This window comes from Chinchilla lanigera, unplaced genomic scaffold (genome assembly GCF_000276665.1).
Source record: "Chinchilla lanigera isolate Chin_1 unplaced genomic scaffold, ChiLan1.0 scaffold00013, whole genome shotgun sequence".
Classification (NCBI taxonomy): Eukaryota; Metazoa; Chordata; class Mammalia; order Rodentia; family Chinchillidae; genus Chinchilla; species Chinchilla lanigera.
Window position 1 is genome coordinate 31,146,489 of NW_004955414.1, and position 20,491 is coordinate 31,166,979.

The 20,491-nt window shown below is 35.4% G+C and overlaps 1 protein-coding gene across 26 annotated transcripts in view; it reads right to left on the reverse strand.

Moving 5' to 3' along the window:
• Sox6 (SRY (sex determining region Y)-box 6) overlaps nucleotides 1-20,491 on the reverse strand; it is a 566,848-nt gene that overhangs the window by 180,863 nt on the left and 365,494 nt on the right. For all 26 annotated transcript variants that reach the window (XM_013511918.1, XM_013511927.1, XM_013511917.1 and 23 more), the window contains 2 exons: nucleotides 9,670-9,842; nucleotides 6,711-6,779 (listed from right to left, as the gene is read on the reverse strand). In XM_013511918.1, coding sequence (XP_013367372.1) covers nucleotides 6,711-6,779; nucleotides 9,670-9,842 — 242 coding nt within the window. The remainder of the gene's footprint in view (nucleotides 1-6,710; nucleotides 6,780-9,669; nucleotides 9,843-20,491) is intronic.

A 20,491-nucleotide genomic window follows, 5' to 3' on the forward strand; every position in this document is an offset into this window, starting at 1 on the left:
CATTTATTTTCTTTTATTTTGAACAAGTAAAAAGATCTGGCTCTAATATTAATAACTTTGAGTGAAAGTTACTATATGCGAATTAAAAATGGTTATGTCAGTACATCCCTCAACATTTAAAAGATATTTCCCTGTGCTATATCAAGTGTCACACAGTATATCAATTTTTATTTCCCATCTCTCAAGTCTGGTATGCATACTGTTTAACTTCTTAAATTCTAAGTATAGACATAATTCAAAAAAGCTAGGCAAATGCTTGACTTACAGGAGATGGTGTACATAAGATTTATATGAACAACTTTATTTTAAACAAGAAGGACTTTTGCATTTTGTGCTGCTACATCATATAACGTCATCTGTGTTTAAAAAGCTATAAAATAAATTGGAAAGGTTCATTTACTATCCTTCTAATTTCACAAGCACTATCGATCTAATAGCAAGAACCACTTTAATGTGAAAGGTGAAAATTTGACCCTGTTTTTCTAGAATAAAATGCCATGCTCCCTTTCGTACAATCTCCAGGCAGCTTTGCCTAATTCTCCATCAACCATTTCCAAGTTCCTGATAAACCTGACTCTCCACTCACTGATAAACCAACCTCTCTCCTCTCTTTCTCTCTTCTCTCTCTTCTCTCTCTTCTCTCTCTCTCTCTTCTCTCTCTCCTCTCTCTCTCTTCTCTCTCTCATCTCTCTCTCCTTTCACACACACAACACACAAACACACCCACATAGATTAGAAAGGTATTAAAGACTATCACTAAACTGGACCTTCAGTGTAATACAAATGATCAAGAAACAAATATAAGAGAGACACACTGTCCCTGAAAGATTGAGTCAACATTATGTAACGTCACATGCTAGCACCATCCAGACCATCTGCCCCTTCTACTGTAGCCCACTTTGCCTCTGAAGAAGCCTAGCATTCTCCCACTTTAATTGCAGAAAGAAGCACAGATTGATTTACCTGAACTTTTAGCATCACGGTTTAGAAGAGAGCTGGGGAGTGGGATCTGAGAAGTGAGTATAAGAAGATAAAATAAAGGATGGAGTGTCAGGCACAGAGGGTGAAACAGCTGAAGGACCATGCAGGAAAAACACTGAGGTTCACCATCAGGTTTTGGTCTGCTGAGTAAGACCTTTTGCCATAAAGCCACACTTGGAAAACAGGTAGCTAGCTGATTAATTTCCATATAGTAGCTCATAGGATCTGGTCAGGTCTTTTCTTACTTGTAGCTCCCTTCCAACTTAAACAGTGTAGCATGATTAATGTGTAGTTTTAATCCATAACAAGTATTTGTAATTTTAGCTGTTACAGCTATTGCTATTCATAAATTATAGGAGTTTTACCTATTCTTTATAATCCAGAAATTTTACTATTAAACTGTTTGAAGCAGGCTATAGAACATCTATCATTACTTAAAAAGTTAATTAGATTACATAAAAGAAATAATTAGATTTGCATTTTTATCTTCATTTTAAACTTCCAAAGAAGATCACAACAGCTTGCCTGTGGGAAATTAAAAACAGCACACAGCAGAGAAATAAAGAGAGGAGAGGGGGTCTGTTTTTCCTGGCTAATTCATGATTGAAGATAGAATTACAAAATACTTTCAGGGCTTGCTGAAGCTGGGGGCTAATGCTAGACTTCTAAGCTTTGTTTATAACACTCATTTCATTGCAAAAGAGTATCAGATACATGTACAGTGCCAATAGAAGTATCAAATTACTTTCAATAGGTTTATTTGATTCTTTTCAGAGGCTTTTGGAGGGAGATCCATTACCTGATCAATAACCCACACACACAAAACAACAACTACTAGAGCCAAAACAGGATCATTGCAATTGCCTTTTGTTTATCAAAGCTAAATGCAATTAGCAAAGGAACACAACCTAAGACAGAGAGACCGCAAGAGACTGGAAGTCAGCTCCAGACTGTCCTCAGTTTTTCAGTTGTCTGCTCTATCTCCAAAAGACAATAAATGGAAGGTCCAGCTCTTAAAATTAGAGGTCAATTAGATACTTAACGATGAGGCATATCTTCAAATATATATCTATTATTATTATGCTAGCAAAAAATTAATTAACCAGGTCAAGCAGGCCATGAAGGCTAATGTACAAAGTAATTATTTCTGATCTCCAGACAACTACTTCACATAAAAAGGTAGTCCTTTATTCTGCTGAGTAGATACCTAAAATGCCTGTAGTTAATCACACTGAAGGCAACAAAAGGCGAGGTTTATCTCCTTAAAAGATGAGGGTACATCTCAAGTCACTCTAATTGTTTAAAGACAATCACTTTCCTGCTTATAATATTAAATGTCTCTGTGATTCCCACACAGGAAGAAAGGAAAACACATTTAATGATGTTTTAACACATGGCAAACACAGAGATACACAGTATATGCCCACAGCACACAGTAATATATTATAATCAAACTAGAAAGCATTATGCATGAAAAATATTCATGAATTCTTAAGAACAGAATGAAGCTTTAATGAAACAACAAAGTAAATAAGCAGCGTGTAGGACAGCATTTACAAGAAAGTTTTCGATAAGACAAAGAGTACTGCAAGAAACAGCAATAGAATTCACTTCAGCTATTTTTATAGACCGAATTTGCTACCTAACAAGAAATGATGAGAGAACAACAAGAAATATCGTGTATTAATCATAAAGAAAATGTGTGTAACAATTTCAACTCTCACCTTTATACTCAAAAATATGCACGTATACCAGTTGACAAAATCATTGGCCCCCAGCCCAGAATGCAAAATCTTCAAATAAAATCCCAACCCACCAGTCTATTCTTAAGAGACTATTTTTCAGTCAGTCACGTGAGTAAGAATATTGTCTGACCAGCACAACATATAAGAAACTTGAATAACTCTACATTTGAGGTCTGAGAGACATTTAAATAATTGCTTAATACCATTTATCCCTGGAAGACCTTCTCACAGACATATTTTAATGACATGGATTCTTTTGCAAAGACTTTGTTCTAGTCATAAAATGACATCTTTGAATGTATTCTATTGACATGCTATAGAAAGCAAAGAATGTGATACATTGTGTCCGTCAAGAATATCTTCTCCCACTTCAAAACCATAGTATGGTCCAATGACGTTAGATGAATGAATATTTGGATGGATCAAGAGATCATGATAAAATATTTTTTAATAGTTGATTAAAATACTATATATATGATTGATCTGTTTATAACTATCTCATGCATTAAAACAATTTTATTTATCAGTTAACATAAAATGTATTAAAATATTGCTTAAATACTATAGGGGAATGGGTGGGGTTGGGACAGTGAAATCATTGAAGTAGCTATCTGCTCTTTGTAACTACAGGCAATGCCAAGGATCCATATCCCATGATCTATTAGTTTTGCTTTACAAAGAGTTAATAAAATTGGGCTATTTCTGCCTTAGAAATATTTAAAATATCTAATTTCTCTGGACTCCAATCAGGAGAATTACTTAATATGTAACAAATTAGAAGAATCACCATTTTCTTCAAAGCACAAATAGGGATTTGAATTCACTAAGCAAACAGCCTCCTAAAAGATTTGCTAATATTAAAATATTTTAATAATCACTTAAAATTATGATCCTGATTTTTAAATGGTAGAAACTGCCTCATCAAAAATATAATAACAGTTCACAAAATCATTCATCACACTTTTCAACAACACTTACATGGTCTGTATCTCTTTTAAAGTTTAGTCAGGATTTATCAAAATGACTAAAAAATAAAATAAGCATGGGAATTTTTAAATATGATCTTAATCATGCTTTTTCCTAATTATAGTGAAAGATTCTGTTGTACAATTTGTGTGAACCATCCAGGTTTTTATTTTTACCCTTTATAACAGACCCAAATGTGTTTATGTGCAGTTGTTACCAGAGGTTAGACACTCTGCCCTTTCTTTCTGTTAAAGTTTGGAAACTGCGAGCCATAATTACTAATTTAGAAGTCAGCATTCTAAGCTAGAGGAATAGTCTGGAATATAGCTACCTGATACTCTATTCATAACTCGTAGCTCTTGCCATGGCTTATTTCTGCTGACTGTGCTAGCTAATAGGTTCTAGGAACCAAAAATGCAAAAGGAAAGGAAAATATGTAACTTCCTCAAATTGTCTTTATTTGCTTTTGGAAGAAAAGATATACTTCATTTCAAATCATTTCATTTTATTCTTTCTCCTGTTTGTTTTTCAGATAGGAGAATGTTTCTTTTTCGTGGTTAAAAATGTTTGATGCATTTCTTAAACCTTATATTTTGTTTAAAATGTGTATTTAAATTAGCCCAACACTAATGTTTCTCCTCAATTTGACCATGTCTGTGACTTGTTAAAAACTATATTTGAAAATATAGTGAACCCATTCGGTTTTCAACGAAATAACTTAAAGTCTCAATATAAAGCCCTGCTTTGTAAGTATCGAAGATAAATAAGTTCTGTGTAAGGAGTGAGTTTTAGGATTTGAAAAATTCTTCAAATGATCTCATACTGATAAGATAAATACTGACAAAATAAGTCACTAAACAGTTGCTTAGGACAGAGTAAACTGTAAATATGGGTCTTCTTCCTTTAATTCTTTAAAATATGAATTTTTATTCTAAACAGTTCTGTTTCTTAAAATGAATGCAAGTCTGACACTGAATAGTTCTATAGTTTTATACTTATACTGCTAAGTCCAGGAGCTGATCAGCACAAATTTTGAAAATTTCAACAATGAAAAGATCTACAATAATTAAAACCAATGAAACTTCTACAATAATGTTTAAAAAATTATTCCTGTCTTCTCAAATTGAACATGCAGAGAAATATCTTGAAATCATGCTCATAATTTCCTAAAAGAGACATCAAGGTATAACTACAAAATCACACCTAATAAATACTAGTAGCAGTTCATAAAAATATTGTAAACTTGTTGCCATTCATCTAAATTCTTCAGTCTCATGGAGAACCATCAGTTAAGATAGATAGTATAACATTGAACTAAGTGAAATATGTTAAAAATAAATAAGGAGGAGGTAGTAAAAACATTAATAGTAATTAACTGATATAGAAACATCTACAGGCCTTCTATTCTTGCTTTACAAATAGAAGAGAAAGAACTAAATGATCATGTTATTTAACACCTTCCGAGTTCTTAGAGAGAGATTGAGAGAAAAATGTAGGAAACCACAGGCTAAGAATCTTGACCTTAGCAGTAGGAAATTCACTGAAATTTTTAATAAGGCCAGGACAAGGTAACACCTAGACAGTTATTTAATTAAAAAATCTCAGCATGAATTATAAAAGACATATCAGGATACAAAATTATTCCAAGATTTAATTGTAAAGACTGACCATCATCAATGCCAAAGACATTCAATCTCATCAATATTTGGATTCTATTTTGAAACATACATATTTAAGTAGAAATCTAGACTCAAAACAAAAACAAGGAAGCAAAAACATTGGCTAAAACCTTCTAGTGCAGTTAGTTGAGGAAAAAATACAAATTAGGCAAATGTACTTCTTCGGACACAAAGGTACTTCCTCACACACAAAGTGTTTTAAATACAATGACTATTACCTTGAACATTAAGAATAATTAATAGAATGAAGTTAAGAATAATTAATAAAATGAAGCAAAAATTTAAATTATAGTATCTAGTAGTCATCAGCGAGGTAGGTGATTAGAATAAACTATTATATATATGTATATAATCTGATCATGTCATAAGGCATATATAATATATATAATATAATTAACCTTCAGAAAAGTAATAATTCTGATTATTTTGGCTCAACTAGATTAAATCACAGTCCTCAAAATTTAGAAAATATTTACAGTTACCAAGAGAAACACAGTTTATGGTGGGTTAAGTACAACTCTGGAACCAATATTCCTGAAGATTAATCGCCAGGCACCCCATTTCTTATTCTAGCACTTTCTAGAACTCACACACCTATGTTCCTATTCAGAAATAGAAACCACTTCCCTTCCTCAAATAACTATTAGTTGAATGAATCACTAAGTACCTAAAGGAATTATTGATGTCAGACCATCACCTTCCCTGGCCAGACCACCATAATTATGATCTAAAATTTTGCACAGCCACAAGAAAAAGGAACTCTGTAAATAAAGTTATAATTACTCAAGAACAAGTTTTCTTTTCTAGACTGTGAGCGCCCTGAAGACAGACCACTACCCACTGGTCTTCATATTCCCCTCCGCATCTAGAAAGGACACAGTTAAATATTTGCTAAGGAACAAATTAACTATTAGCAGCCTTTGCTCAATTCTTCTCATAACTGGCCCAGTGAGAATTAACATGTAAGTAAAAGTAAGCGTCTCTCCATAATACTATTACTTACTAAAACACAAAGCACAAATCAGTTGGGGGCAATAAATGTAGCACTGGTATGCTCCCTTGGAAATCAAAATGTCTTAACTTGGTCACATTGGGTAGATGGCAGAAGAAAAAAAGATATGGCTCTTGCTGCTTACACATAATTTTAGAGAGGATTGCTTCAACCACTACCTAGTCAATATTTCTTATATCCACTTGTACAACTGTGCACAACATCCTTGAACAACAGCCCTATTACTACAGTTTATAAGAGAGGGTTACATTTGCAGCACTTTAAGTTCCATTTTCACGGAGGAAAGTAGCTAAGTATAATCAGATGAGGGTAATAAAATACACTGACCTGGATCTGTTGCTGCAGGAGATTAATTTTGTGCTGCTGTTGCAGAAGTTGCTGCTGTTGTCTTGCAATCTATCAGAAATAAAGTTTCATTAAGTTAAAATAAAATGCTTACACCTTTGCCATCACCTCAGGTGTCTCTCCTGGCATTACAAGAATGCTTTACTGCACCTCTGTGTGAAAGAGTTTAATCACATGAAAGTTGCAGGAAAAAAAATTTTTGAACTCTGCCATCTCTGTGCTTTAGCTGCATGTGAAAGCTACCTCTGTTGTACTGCATTTGTGGGCAATTCACCTAAATCTTCACTGGGTCTACGGCCATACCACCCTGAAAGTGGCTGATCTTGTCTAAATCTTCACTGGTCAGTGGGAAATTAGGGGATTTGAGAAATTTTATCTTTGTAGGATTGAGACAACAAAACTCTGATTACATTTGTCTAAAGATTTTAATTGGGGCATAAAAGAGAAATCTGTAAGCAAAGACAGGAAAAAGTTTTTTATAACTTGTTATGATTTACTTTGGTGAAATCTTTTTTGATGGAAAGAGTTTGGTAACTGGTACACTGATATATATCATCAAGGGGCACAAAAATAGTGCAAAGTAAAAACTCGCTAGCTTTTTGTTGTTGTTGAAGACCAGCTGCGCTATGATTTAATATTTATCCATTTATGCTTTTGGGGGTCATGTGCTTATTTTATAGTACAGGATCCACACATCCTTGCTTCACCCAACTGTTACACTGAAGAGCTTAATATGTTATCTTTTCTATAAAAAGAAATATTAACCATTTCATACAAGCCCTATTGAGGACTCGATCTGTCCATAATGTCTTTAGAAGAATGGTCTTCACTATGGAGCATAGCTGGGCACCAGAATGCCTATTGCCTCAAAAACTGAGCTGTTACAGTTTTAAGTCCAGGGAGATGCTCCTTATTAGAAATATATTCACTGACAGCTTTTGAAACAGTAGGGAAAAGTGATCAAATAGCACTTGGTCACTTTGGTTTAGTGCGTCTTGTAGGCAGCAGTTTTCTTCCTACTTATTCTTCTTACCAACAGCTAAGATTCTAGAATGGGCTCGATGGAGTACCAAGTGAGTACGGCTCAGCCCCAGTCCCTGGCCACATTCCTCCTGAGCCTTTTTGATGCTGTGGCCCAGTACAGGAGGAAATGCCCGTCATTTCATTTAGCATAAAATGACAACATAGCAGTCTGCTCCCAAATGTTGCTTTATAATTTCTGGTGATAACTGGCTCATACTGGAAGGCATGATAAAGCTGCACCTAAAATAGAATACAGTTTGATAATGGGATGACTGCTTCCCAAAGTGGAAGAGTATTTAATGGGCAAAATGAAGAGTATTTAATTAGGCTGGAACGGCCCACTCTGCTTGTCACTCTCAAATCAGAAATGGACAACTCATTCTGCAGCTCTAGGTACAGATGCTGGATCCTGTGAATATTTATTTCCTCTTAGCAAACTAGTGAAACACCACTAGGCATCTAATATTGATGGTCCCTCCTAAATGATAAAGTGCTGCATAGAAATGCATCCGAACACCACAGTGCAATTTCTATCATCCACTCTAGACGTACGGGTTTGACACAGTGAAGTATGGTACATAAGCACCATGTGGCTCAAATTCTGAATTTTATTTGCCAATCGGTTGAGCTACATGCTCGCTTCATTGAGCATGACAACCTAGTTTTAAGTGTCATTTAATTTTCATTTTGAAATATAATTACAAAGTGTTCACTGTAAGATATCACTCGTCTGCAAATGTGTCAAGATTAATTTGTGCTAGCTTATTCACAAGTGTCAATAGTTAATTACTGTGTCATCTCTGGATGGCTAAATGACATTCTAACTTCTGATTTTTTACAGTGTTCCTTTATGTTATTTTCCATTAGGGGCTAAGTCCATATTCCTACATGTGGGCAAATATTCAAGCACATAAAATACCAGACGTCACAACTCATTAAAATCAACAGAGCATATATTGCTCTATATACCCCTATAAAATATATTTAACTGAAAAGATAATTCCAGTAATAATGTCAGATTCCTAAAAACTGCACATTAATTTGAGTCTGTCTGATCTAAAGCACCAGGGACTACTCTATAGGATCACTGTTGTTAGATTAATGTACTCCATGAGACAAGAAAAACATTTGGGAAAATGATTTATTTTTTAAAAGATACACATTTATACTTTGCTCTTTTTTCTTCTTTCTCACTTCCAAGTCAATCAAGTCAAATTCTTTTATAAACCATGTGTTGTTTTCAATGATTTACCTATGCTATAAATAATGACCATAGAAGTTATCACCCAAACCAAGACAACACTTGTGAGTAGAAGGGGTGCTGTATTAATAATTACCCGGAACACCAAGTATACAACTGGGTTATTTGGGGGGCAACCAAGATGTGGCTTCCCTGTCTTTAAAGCTAGAGAAAATTATTAGACCAGTAGCTTAAAAACCCAAAGTTTTTCTAGAACTGAACTCTGTTTCTCTGGATAAGGAAGTACAGCCCCAAGAGGTCGTTTCTCTTAAACTATACTGGGATTAGCTGTAATTCCTATGTGAATGAGTGCCCCTGAGTAATTAAATAAATCAGAGCTTTCTGGAACAATGTATTATTTCAGTTACTCCTGATTATTGTGATGCCTTTCTTTGTCCTCCCCTTATCTCCTCAGTTTTCTTCAAGACTCTAGATTTCCAGAAAGTCTCTTTCTATCTTTTCTTTTTCCTTCTTTCTCTTTCTGTCTGCCTTTCTTTTCTTCCTCCCTTCCCTCCCTCCCTCCCTCTCTTTGTTCTTTTTTTCTTGTCCTTCCTTCTTGTTAATTTTTTATTTATTTTTTTGAGGACGCTTACAACAAATAAAGCAATCAGTGTAATTACGCGCTGAGCTTGGCACATTCCACAGCTCCAGTTCGTCAGCTCCTTTTGCAGGGCTCACCTGTTCTTGCTGTTGGCGAGCAAGGTCCATTTGCTGCCGTTGTTTCTCAATTTGTGAGGCTGCCAGCTTTTTCTGTTCATCGTGCGCTGCCAGGAGCTGCTCCCGTAAACTGATCAGCTGGGTAATCATAGTGGAGAGCTGCCGTTCTTTTTCTGCCAGGCTCTCAGGTGTACCTAAAATGGAAACGAGAAAAGATCTCACAAGTTTGAGGAATGCCTGAAGGAATCAGGGAAAGAGGGCAGAATTGAGAAAGAGACTCCCCCAGATACTCAAAGATCTGGGTCAGTAATGGTTGGCCACCGTGCTCCAGGAACACACAGGGCAATTACAGCAGTGGAATGAATGCTATGGTTATCACTGTTCTTGCCAAAAAACAGTATTTTCATCAATAAAATCCTTAGACATTCCTCCTCCTAGCTCTAAAAGCAGAGCTGCCTACTCCACTCCCTCCTCATCACACTCCCACCCTATCTATCTAATCCAGTTAGGAAACCTGATATTTAAAGATCAGAAACTAGAAGCACGTTAATGTTCCATAATCACCTCTGTCCTCAGCAACTAAGACAATACCTATAGCTGAGACACAGTAGGTGTATATTAACTATTATTTGAGGAATTTTTGATCATTGCCCTCAAAATGTTTCTCTTCTGCAAAGATCTATATCTGAAGTTTGAAGTTCAGAAGTCAGGGGTAAATCTCTCAGACATGGAATAAGCTCAGCAAAGACATTAAAAATTGCCTCAGGTAGAAAGGATTGAAGGTGGCTTTTTTTTTTTTCTGTGTGAGGGGATCAAGCGAAAGTTCTCAAGTTCATCCTTCAAGGCAACAGTGTTGCTTATGGAGCTCTCTTACTTCTTCACCGTTTGTCATTCTTCAAAGGGAAAAAGTATGTTTCAAGGTTGAAAAGGTTATGCATAGGGCTATGCTGTTTAATGAATATGATGTCGCTGAACACTTACGGTATGCACTAATGGCGCTGAACAGTATTTTTATGGGCAAATTGCACAGCTCTCCCAAGTAAAGGGTACAGAATCCTTTTGTGAATCTAAATTAGAGCATTTTACCGTGGCATAAAAATTTCAATCCACTGTATTTGAGCCACACAAGTTTCATTATGAAGAAACGATCTATGATTTGCAAGCTTTTCAGAAAGATGCCACCAGCTGTCAAAAGGGACAAAGATTGCCAATTTTCGTGTATGCGGAAGGATAGACTTCCAACCTCCTTGAAACCCTCCTCAATGCTGCTAAGAAAGCACCAGAACAATCTGAGAAGATAACAATATTTTAAGTACTAGTGGCCTTATTTTCTTAGTGGCCCCATGGAGAAAAGGTACCTTCAGAGGATGCTGGCTAGCACTTGCTAGTGTGTGTGATTCCTACAAGGTAAAACTGATGTCAACAGAGAAGCCAGAACATTTAGGACTACCTTGGGATTCTTAATGTCAACTCAGGTTAAAAAAAAAAAAAAAAAAAAAAAAAAAAAAAAAAAAACTGTATCCCTTAGAATCTTAAAGAATCACTGAGCTGAGAGATGACCTAAAATCAAAATTAAGATAGTGAGATTACGAAAGTGAAAGCATAGTCTACAGATAAAGAAATAAATACTCCATCAAGGCTAATGAGCAGATATTTTCTCCAAGTTATAGAAATGAGTTTAAAAACCACGGTATTTATGCCACCAACAGGGACTCCAGGTTGTTAAAAGGAAGAACTTCTTTTTCCAGAAATATTATACTATAGAAATACGAAGGCAGGCTCACAAAGGAGATTGTAAAATCTCTTCAAAAATACAGAAAAGCTGAATTAATCTATATGTTAATATACACAGAAATGAGAAGATAAAAGACAAGTGTGGAATTTATCTATTTAGTAATTTCATTCACTTTTAATTCCATAAATATTTCTTGAATGGTAACTATGTGTCAGGCACTATATCATCAAGTTATCACAAATATAAATGTAAACTACAACATTATTAGAATCTAAAACAAGACAAATGTTTGGGGGAAGATTTAACCAGGTTTGAAGCATGCAAGTTCATGGACAGTAACATGAAAAAGTAACATATTTTGAGGAGAGTGAATAGGAGTTAACTACGCAAAGACCTGGAGTATGGTTTTTGGTCAAGGAGCTTTGCAAAAGAAGAAAACAGTATAGGCAAAGGCCGTGTGTGTGTGTGTGTGTGTGTGCATACATGTGCGTGTAATGGTGGTGTGTGGGTTCTGTGTGTTCCAGAGGTTGAATAAAGGTAATAAAATTCAAACAAGGAAAATATAGGGGAGTAGAGTACCAGAAGAGGCTAGAAAAGTAGGAAAAGTTCCCACTATTCTGTGTCTTAAAGACTATGTTGATTGATCTTCCCATTTACTCTAAGAAAAATTCAAAATTACCAGAGTTATTTTGTTACAATTGCAGTGTGAGGATTCGACTAGAAAGTTATGAAGTAAATAGAATATCTGCATTTTATTACATATATTTTGTTTATTCTAATCTATACGTAGCTTTCTTGTTATACCTATCTATATGAGGTGATTTAAGAAAAACTTTATTAGTGTGGGGGTAGTTCATATTCTATAATGTTTTATTAATAAAACTTTCCACAGGATATTTTGGCCAAAGGCCAATAAAAGAGCTGGATCTGGTATTTAAATTTCCCAAAGAAAATTGGATCATTGTTCTTGTCCCATATCAAAAAAGATCTTTTCAGTAATGTTCAGTTTATTTTCCATTCTTCTCTGCATAAGAAACAGAAGCTCAGGATAACACATAAAGGACATCTTAGCCTCTTCTGTTCAGAATGAAGCCAAGACACCTACAAACACATTGGCACTTCTATCACTTACAGATACATATACCTAACAGAAACTGAATTTACAGAATAACACCATTTCACTGAATCTTTTTACAAATCATGGCATTCGAATTATTTAATTATAAACACTGGGTTGCATCTCAATAAATGTTTTCAATTCACTTAGATATATGTGTAAGGAGAAAAGGCAAAAAGCAGTACTTAATTTTCAGTTGGGCATTCAAGACCACATATAAGGTTGTCACTATCTTCTTAAATTTGAGGAGTTCTAATATATTCTGAATAGATACGAGCAGCATAACAAATGAGGTTAGAATGAAAAGTAGCAGTGCAACATGTCCAAAACTTGCTATATACATGTCCAAAACTCACTATATATATATACACACATCTGTGTATATATCTATATCTGTATCTATCTCTATATCTCCATGATGCCCTTGGGAACCAAATTAAGGAGAAATCAATTTACACTATAGAATAGCTTACATTCTCTAAATGTGTGTGGGGGGGTGCATTTTTCTGTTCTGTACCCATTATATGAGTTCCAATACAATGATTTGAACATAGGCACTTAGAGGTATGGTGCTGCACTTTACTACTTTAATTAACAGCAACTGTGTACGCTGCTGTGACAAAAATAGCACCAAGTCTGAATCACTCTGACCAACCAACCTGAGAACACAAGCCATTCCAGTTTCTAAAACACTCTCATTAAACAGGAAGCTTTGCCACGGCCAAGGAACTAGAAAGCAGAAGATGCCAAATGAATAAATAATCTATGGGACACAACGGTATAGCCAGGACAGTCAGAATATGTTAAAATGCAAAAAGGTTACAGAATGCTCTTCTGAGTTAATCACATTCTAAACAGATGCATTCAACCAGGGCCTGCACCATCCCATCCATTCTTTAAAATGTTATGGTAAAAAATATTTAAAAGGAAGTTTTCTTAATTGTGTATATTAACTGGTATGCATTTCATATGTGGCACAAGAAAATTCATCCAAAAAAAAAAAAATGAGGGGAACAAAAAAGGAAAAGGAGAAAGAAACTGACGGGCCAGAAGTTGGACATGCCAACCTAAATCATGTTTTGAAGTTTGATGAGATCAACTTGGGAAAAATGTAGATCAGGTTCTGAGGATCTGCCCGGTCTAGCAGAGGTCATCAGTAGCTGCCTGACATCATCTGTTTCACATCTTTCGGGCTATCTTAAAATGATTCTCGCAAAAAGCACTGCCAAAAAATAGCCTCTTCTCCCTCCTACACAAAAACAGAGGTAGTTTCATAAACTGCAAAAAGGGAACCAGCTGAAAAGCTTCTGTACACTGCTTCTCTACAAGTCAGCGTGCCTGCTTTTATCCAATATCACACACACTGTGCGCCTGACACTCTCCACTACAAACTGTATCTATTCTCCAGCTCCAAAGACAGTGAAGCTGGTCTTCTTCTTCATCTTCTTCTTTTTCTTCTTTTACTTCTGCTTTTTTTTTTTTTCCAAGGGGTTGTCTTTATCCCCAAACCACATCTGTCTTGAGTTTCTCTCAGATTAGTCAGGTGGATCAGTGCTCCCCAGGGCCTGCTCCAGCTGAAGTATTTTAATTTGACTAAACACCTGATTTATTTTATCTCTCCGATGAGAAAGGCAGTTTGTCTTAATAGAGCCTGTCAGCCCACAGCCCCATTCACAGCAATTTACAGGCAGCCAGGGACGCTGAAGAGAAGAGTGCCGTGATTCTGTATTTTATCCTCCTCCAGAAAGCACCTAAAAGCAGCTATTCACTGTTACTGCATGTGGCATTTTAGAACTGAATTAGCTTTTTATTCAAGTAACTACACTTGTTGTGAATAGCTTATCTGTAAAATTGCTACATTCACTACTGATTTTATTAACCTTTGGCTCGATCACAAAATGGTCTTCAGTTAGGAAAGACCTTTAAAATTGACACATTTTTTTTCTTAGGGGCCTTTATTCCAGTGACTTCAGATTTACTGAATTTGATCCATTGAATTCTTTACCAGTTGTACTTAAAATTTTGAGTCTCAATAGGAAGTCAATAGTGCGTAAATAAGGAAACACTTTTCAAAATGTAAATATGATGGCAATTTTCCTCATCGAAAGTTTTCAAATACCATCTTTTATTATAACAGTTTTAAAATCAGCCCTCTAGCCTTTTTTTGGTAATAATCCGAAGAATTTGAAAAAAATTAACTAAAATAGACAATTTTCTTTAACTTTACAAACTATAACTATGTGGCCTCAGGCCCAAAGCCACAGAGAAAACACAAAATAAATGAGAATTTAAGTAAAATAAATAAACACTTCATTCTTGATGTAAAATGAAAGGACAAAATCAAAAATAAAGCTTCAAATTTATTTCAAAGCCTTTTTACATCCGTTCATGAAAGTTAGCACCACAATCTGCCAGTTAATTTTGCCCACATGAAATATATATAATTAAAATCAGTGGTGCTAGAAATAAGACTGGGCATTGGGAAGTCACTGAAGACTCCAGATCTGGACAAGCCAGAAAACCCAGAGAGTACTTTATAAGTGAAGATTTTCCTGACCTCTTTTACAATATTCCTATACCTAGAACTTTTATTGTATTAGATCTTTAAACAGGTCACTTTCTTAGTACATATCTATTCTCTGAAAGTTGATGGCTGCTATGCGGTAATAACTAAATTTTCTAACAAGAAAATCCAGAAGAGCACAACAGCAGAAAGAAAGAGAAGACAGTTAAATTAAATTTTTAATATTTCTCTGCGAGCTTTTATTTTTAACGAAATGAATGGCAATACTGTTAAGACAATGTTTACCAAGACAAGTAAAACTAATGTCAACAAATGATATCATCTAGAAATATTTAGGAAGGAATTTAAAATAAAATATATACCTAACCATCCTCCTCTAATGGATCTCTACTCAAGTTACTTTAATAAATTTAATGGAACTTAACAATGAAATTACAAGAAGCCGGGTTATGTAAAATACGTGTGTGGGGGGGTGATGGGACAGGCCAGCAATGACACTGGGATGAAGTTCTGATGAAGATATATTTTTCTACATCAATCCTGGAAAGATTAAAGCATCCAACAGTAATTCCCATGCACCATCAATCAAGGATCCCAGCCACCAATTCAAAAAGATTTTAAATTAAGTTGTACAGAAAAGCTCTTAAGAGTCAATTCCCTGGCCAGTTCTAATTTTTTTTTTAATGGACATTGTTTGAGAAGAAAGCAAAAATACAATGCTGGTCATCAAAGAAAGCTGCATTTGATCTTTTCTGCCCGCAGATAACCTGGCTAAACTGCTGCATCTCACACTGCCGCCTCCTCACACATCAGATGGGCTGTGATGTCTCCACTTCACACGCTCAGTCCATCATTTAGCACTGGCCTTTTTTGATACAGCCTTCTTTTAAATGTCACAAAATAGGGCAGCAAAAAGTCAACAAAAAATAAACAGGGTAAGCTGAAGAAAACAACAATCCATCAGAAGGTCCCCTGATAAAAGTTACTTTGTGGGGACTGCATGAGAAAGGAACCCCTGTCCCAGCGCACCAGCAGCTAATTTGAGTTCTGAATCCAGCAGCAGCTTTAAAAGCTTCCCACTCTAAAGGGCCCCAGTGCATCATAAAGATAAAGGATTTCAGTACAAAACCACCACAAAGACCTCTATTATCTTATCAGTCTTTGGTTACAACAGCTGAACCAATATGACTAAATTCTGAATGAGTTTTTTCAAAACAGCAGAATACTGGAATTTCTTTGTTTTCTCATCAGTCAGCTATTGTCATTGCTCCCATATGCTACCGTCCACTTCTCAGTAAATAAAAAGTTTAATAAATGCAGCAATTGTGCTCTTAAGAATCACTTAGGGACCACTGCACAAGAAATGTTCCTCATGGGTTGAGGTATTTGCTTTTTTCTTTTCACTGAATGTAGGAGAATTTGCTCTTTAAAACACAAACCAACCTTATTTAAAATCTGCTATGTACAAACAAGACAAGGAGACCCTGGTACTCCTGAAAATAAGATCAAATGCTCCTATCTATAATAGGCATACTCACCTCTCCTTCAGCTTCCCCTCTTCCTGGCTGCAAAAGGAAGTCTATTTCCTGGATCAACTGAGGTCTATTCATGTTTCAGATCCTAATAGAGCAAGAACAATCCATGGAATTCTGCCATCTAGCTCCCAACACCACAGCTGGGCCTTCAGCCCATTGTGCTTTATGAGTCTATCATTTCTGCATCCGGAAATGAAGGTATCCTGAAACATCTCTTCTTCAGTATAGGACAGACTGTCTTTACATTTCGGTTCTTTGATGAGGACAGTCAGTTGATGGCTACATCTCCATAACCTACATATACAACTAATAATTTCTAGTTTTTCAGAAACATGGAGTTTCTTGATCCTATATGAAAGAAAAGGCAACTAAATATTTGTTTCAATATCACTGAGTATTACAGAAGTTCTTTCTCTAGATTTGCCATCCAAGTCAGGCAAAAGGAAAGGGGTAGGAACAACAGACCTTATTAATGAGACCTTGTCTTAATAACTCCTATGAGTTATTTAATCCTAACAATAAGGGTTGTGTTATTTCCATTTCATAAATGAAAAACTAAACTACTGAGAAGGAAAGTAATCTGACAAATTCACAGACTATTTCACTGATTTTGAATTCAAGTCTTCTGAGTGCTAGTCCAGAGAAGTCTAGAGTTTAAGGGAAAGGTGACTTCCCCAGCCTCAGACCTAGAATGCATGCTCAGGTAATTTCTAAAAGTTAGGGAAACTGCTCTGAGGGACCTCCATGGCATTGTATACCCTGTAAGGCTCAGATATGCACAATTAATATTTTTTTAAAAAGAAAAGAAACATGCAACTTCACAGTAAGACTTTGTTTACAAAATAAGAGGTTAAAAAGCTTGGCTAGTAAATCAGACAACCAAAGAGATCAGTAAACTGAACCTTGACATCTTATAGATGTGAAAACAGGTCTTGACATTAAGTGACGTGTCTGGAGTTACTCAGGAAATTAGCAGCTAGTCTGGCAGACGAGATCCTCTGAATGCTTATTCCCCAACTCTTCCCAAACAGCATATGGCCTCCTGGGTCCAGGCCCAAATACTGTACAATGATTATGCAGACCACGGAATTCTCTGGCATTCTCTGGCATCCTCTAACATTCCAGATACGATATTTACAACACCCATGAAAGTGCGAGAAATGCACTCAAATATTTGCATGACTCAAGTGTGCTGCTGCCCTAGGTGCAGTGTGTTTGTAGGCTAAAACAGTCGAGGGCTAGCCAAGAAGAAGTTGTGTGGAGAAATTCAGGAAGTAATCCTAGCCGGATCTGAGAACCTCCCAGACGTAACTAAGGCTTGAGACAGTTACCTACACAAACACACAAAGCACCATGAACGTGCCCAGGGTATATTTGTAATTTGCCTAATATAGTTCAAGAAAATTCTTGACCTAATCCAATATGGCTCATTGTACAGGAATAATAGTTTAAATATATAGCAATTGTTCTGCGGCACAAAGCTATTTATTTCTCACAACAGAACTATGAAATTGGTCGTATTATTATATTCATTTCAAAGATGGGGAAACAGGTATACAAAAGTTAATTAAGTTGCCCATATCTAAGTTATTAATTCCTATCTCTAAGATTCAAACTCAGCCAGCCTGGCCACAGAGCCTGTCCTGTTAAACCACTATGATAAATGTAGAATGGGACTGCTGAATGTTCTGTCTTCTCAAAATTACTTTACCCAGAAAAGTAGATGACATTTTCCTTATCATCTGTTTTGAAGACTGTTTTTTATTTGTTTGGTTTTTTGTTAAAATACAATATTTCCTAAGGTCCTTACAAAAATAAAAGCATTCACTTATAAAAGTATTTATCACAGCTTTTGCTCTTTAAAATAACCCCAAACATGCATTAAAAACCCTACTGACCTTTCTGTTCAAGACATAAACACCCAGCACTGTCTGTAGTCATCTTTCATTAATAACTCACTTTCTCTCTCTCAAGCTCACTCTCAGCCTTTCTCTGTTTCTCTCTGATCTTGCTCTTGTGCTTAATTCCACTGGGCCTTGATGGACTTGGACTTTCAAACAGTGGAATGTTAGCTTTCCCGGACAGGCTGATTTGAGTCCTCTGGCTTTTTGCACCCTATTTTATCTCCTTTATGAATCTTCCAGCCTGAGTCTGCTATTGTGAAATACATCCCTGCTCCCTACCCTTTCATCAGCAATGCTGATAGTCCAGTCCAAATTCTTTTCCTTTCTGTGTTGTTTGTAGCTATCAGACATCCCTGTGAGGATTTCTATTGTTAGGACTGAGACTTTGATGTGAAACTGTGCTTTGAAAAATGTTAAATTAAAATAAAACCAACCAATAACTCAGGGAGAAAGCTTACTTAATTTAAATTCTGTTAAACTGACACATAAAATTATATGTATTTATAAGATACTATGCACAATTTATACATATAAGGAAGAAGGTTTGTTTTCACAAACTATCATCTTATATAGTTCATGGTTTTCCAAATTACACTAGGTATTTGATCAGGTAACAGGCTAGTGACACAGATCTTCCCCAACATAATATCACTTTTGATGAGTACAGAGATGAAAAATAGAAGTAGAAATTTAATATTGACTCTGCAATCTTTGATTTTCATAGTTGAATATATCTGAATAAGCAACATGTTCTTTTCACTCTCAATTTTTACTTCAATACTGATTTCTGGGTAAAAAAAATAGGCACAGTCAAATATATATTATTGTATGATGGAGACACACTTTGTCCAGAAATTTTCTTTGAGATTACCTAATGTTACCCACACAGAATTCACAATATTTAGATCACGAATGAAATGAATGTGAAGAGAGGAATAAAAATAAAGCCAGGTTAAGATATGATTGAGTGGCACCTATCACAGAACGATTTTGAACATGCTGAGGTAAAAAATGAATGAAATATTTAAAAGCATCTTATAAAGACTATAAGACTTATAGAACTTCTAAGACTAATCTATAAGACTATTCTACAAGACTATTCTCATAAAAATTAAATTAAAAGTCAATGTATATTTATTCAACTTATAAAAAATTATTAGTTTAGTCACAAATAGGATGCCCTGTTTTCATACTGAAACATTCACAGATGTATAGAAAAATTTCATTGTAAGTCTTCAAAAAGTTAAGAGCATTTTATATAATAATTGTTTAGGTTTTTCTAAACGTTTTCTAATAAATTAGGTTTAGAAAATTTATAAAACTGTTTTCTAACTTTAATGTTCATGGTTTTGTGCTCACTTTGGCAGCACATATACTAAAGTTCATAATTTTAAAATTGCCAAATCAATAAAAAAGGGGGTTTGAACTAAATTTTTTAAAGTTCAAAGGCAAATCTGGGTGTGTAATCTGGAAGCAGGAAGGAAAACTTATTTGAGCCCCATAGATAGTAGAATACCACAATCAACTTTGTAATAATGAAAAATGACTTCAGCAGTAATGGACATCTTTTTTAAAGATACAGATATCTGAAAGATAAGAAGACTATTGAAATTACTGAATTTAAAGGCAATAATTTAGAAGATTCTTGCTTTTATGAGAGATGGCTCTGTAAACTCATAGCTGTCACTTATAGCTTCCCTGCTAGACTTCCCTGACTTCTCACGTAAGTTTATAGCCTCCACTCTAAATGAGATAAGAATCTACTGCAGCACTACTTATTATTCTATAAAGGAAACTGGTGGAGAGGAAAAGCAAATGATTGGTCACAATTTATACTTCCTACCTGTTAGCTCCTTAAGGGTAGGGTCTAAGTCACCCACATTGCCGTGTAAAAGTACAAACACAACAGTGCATGCTTAGCACTTATTTTGTGCTCAGTAAGGTTGAACGGGACTAATAACAAACTTGACAGTGAATCTCAAAATAGTTGGAGATGGGCAACCACAGCAATTAACAAATCAGACAGAA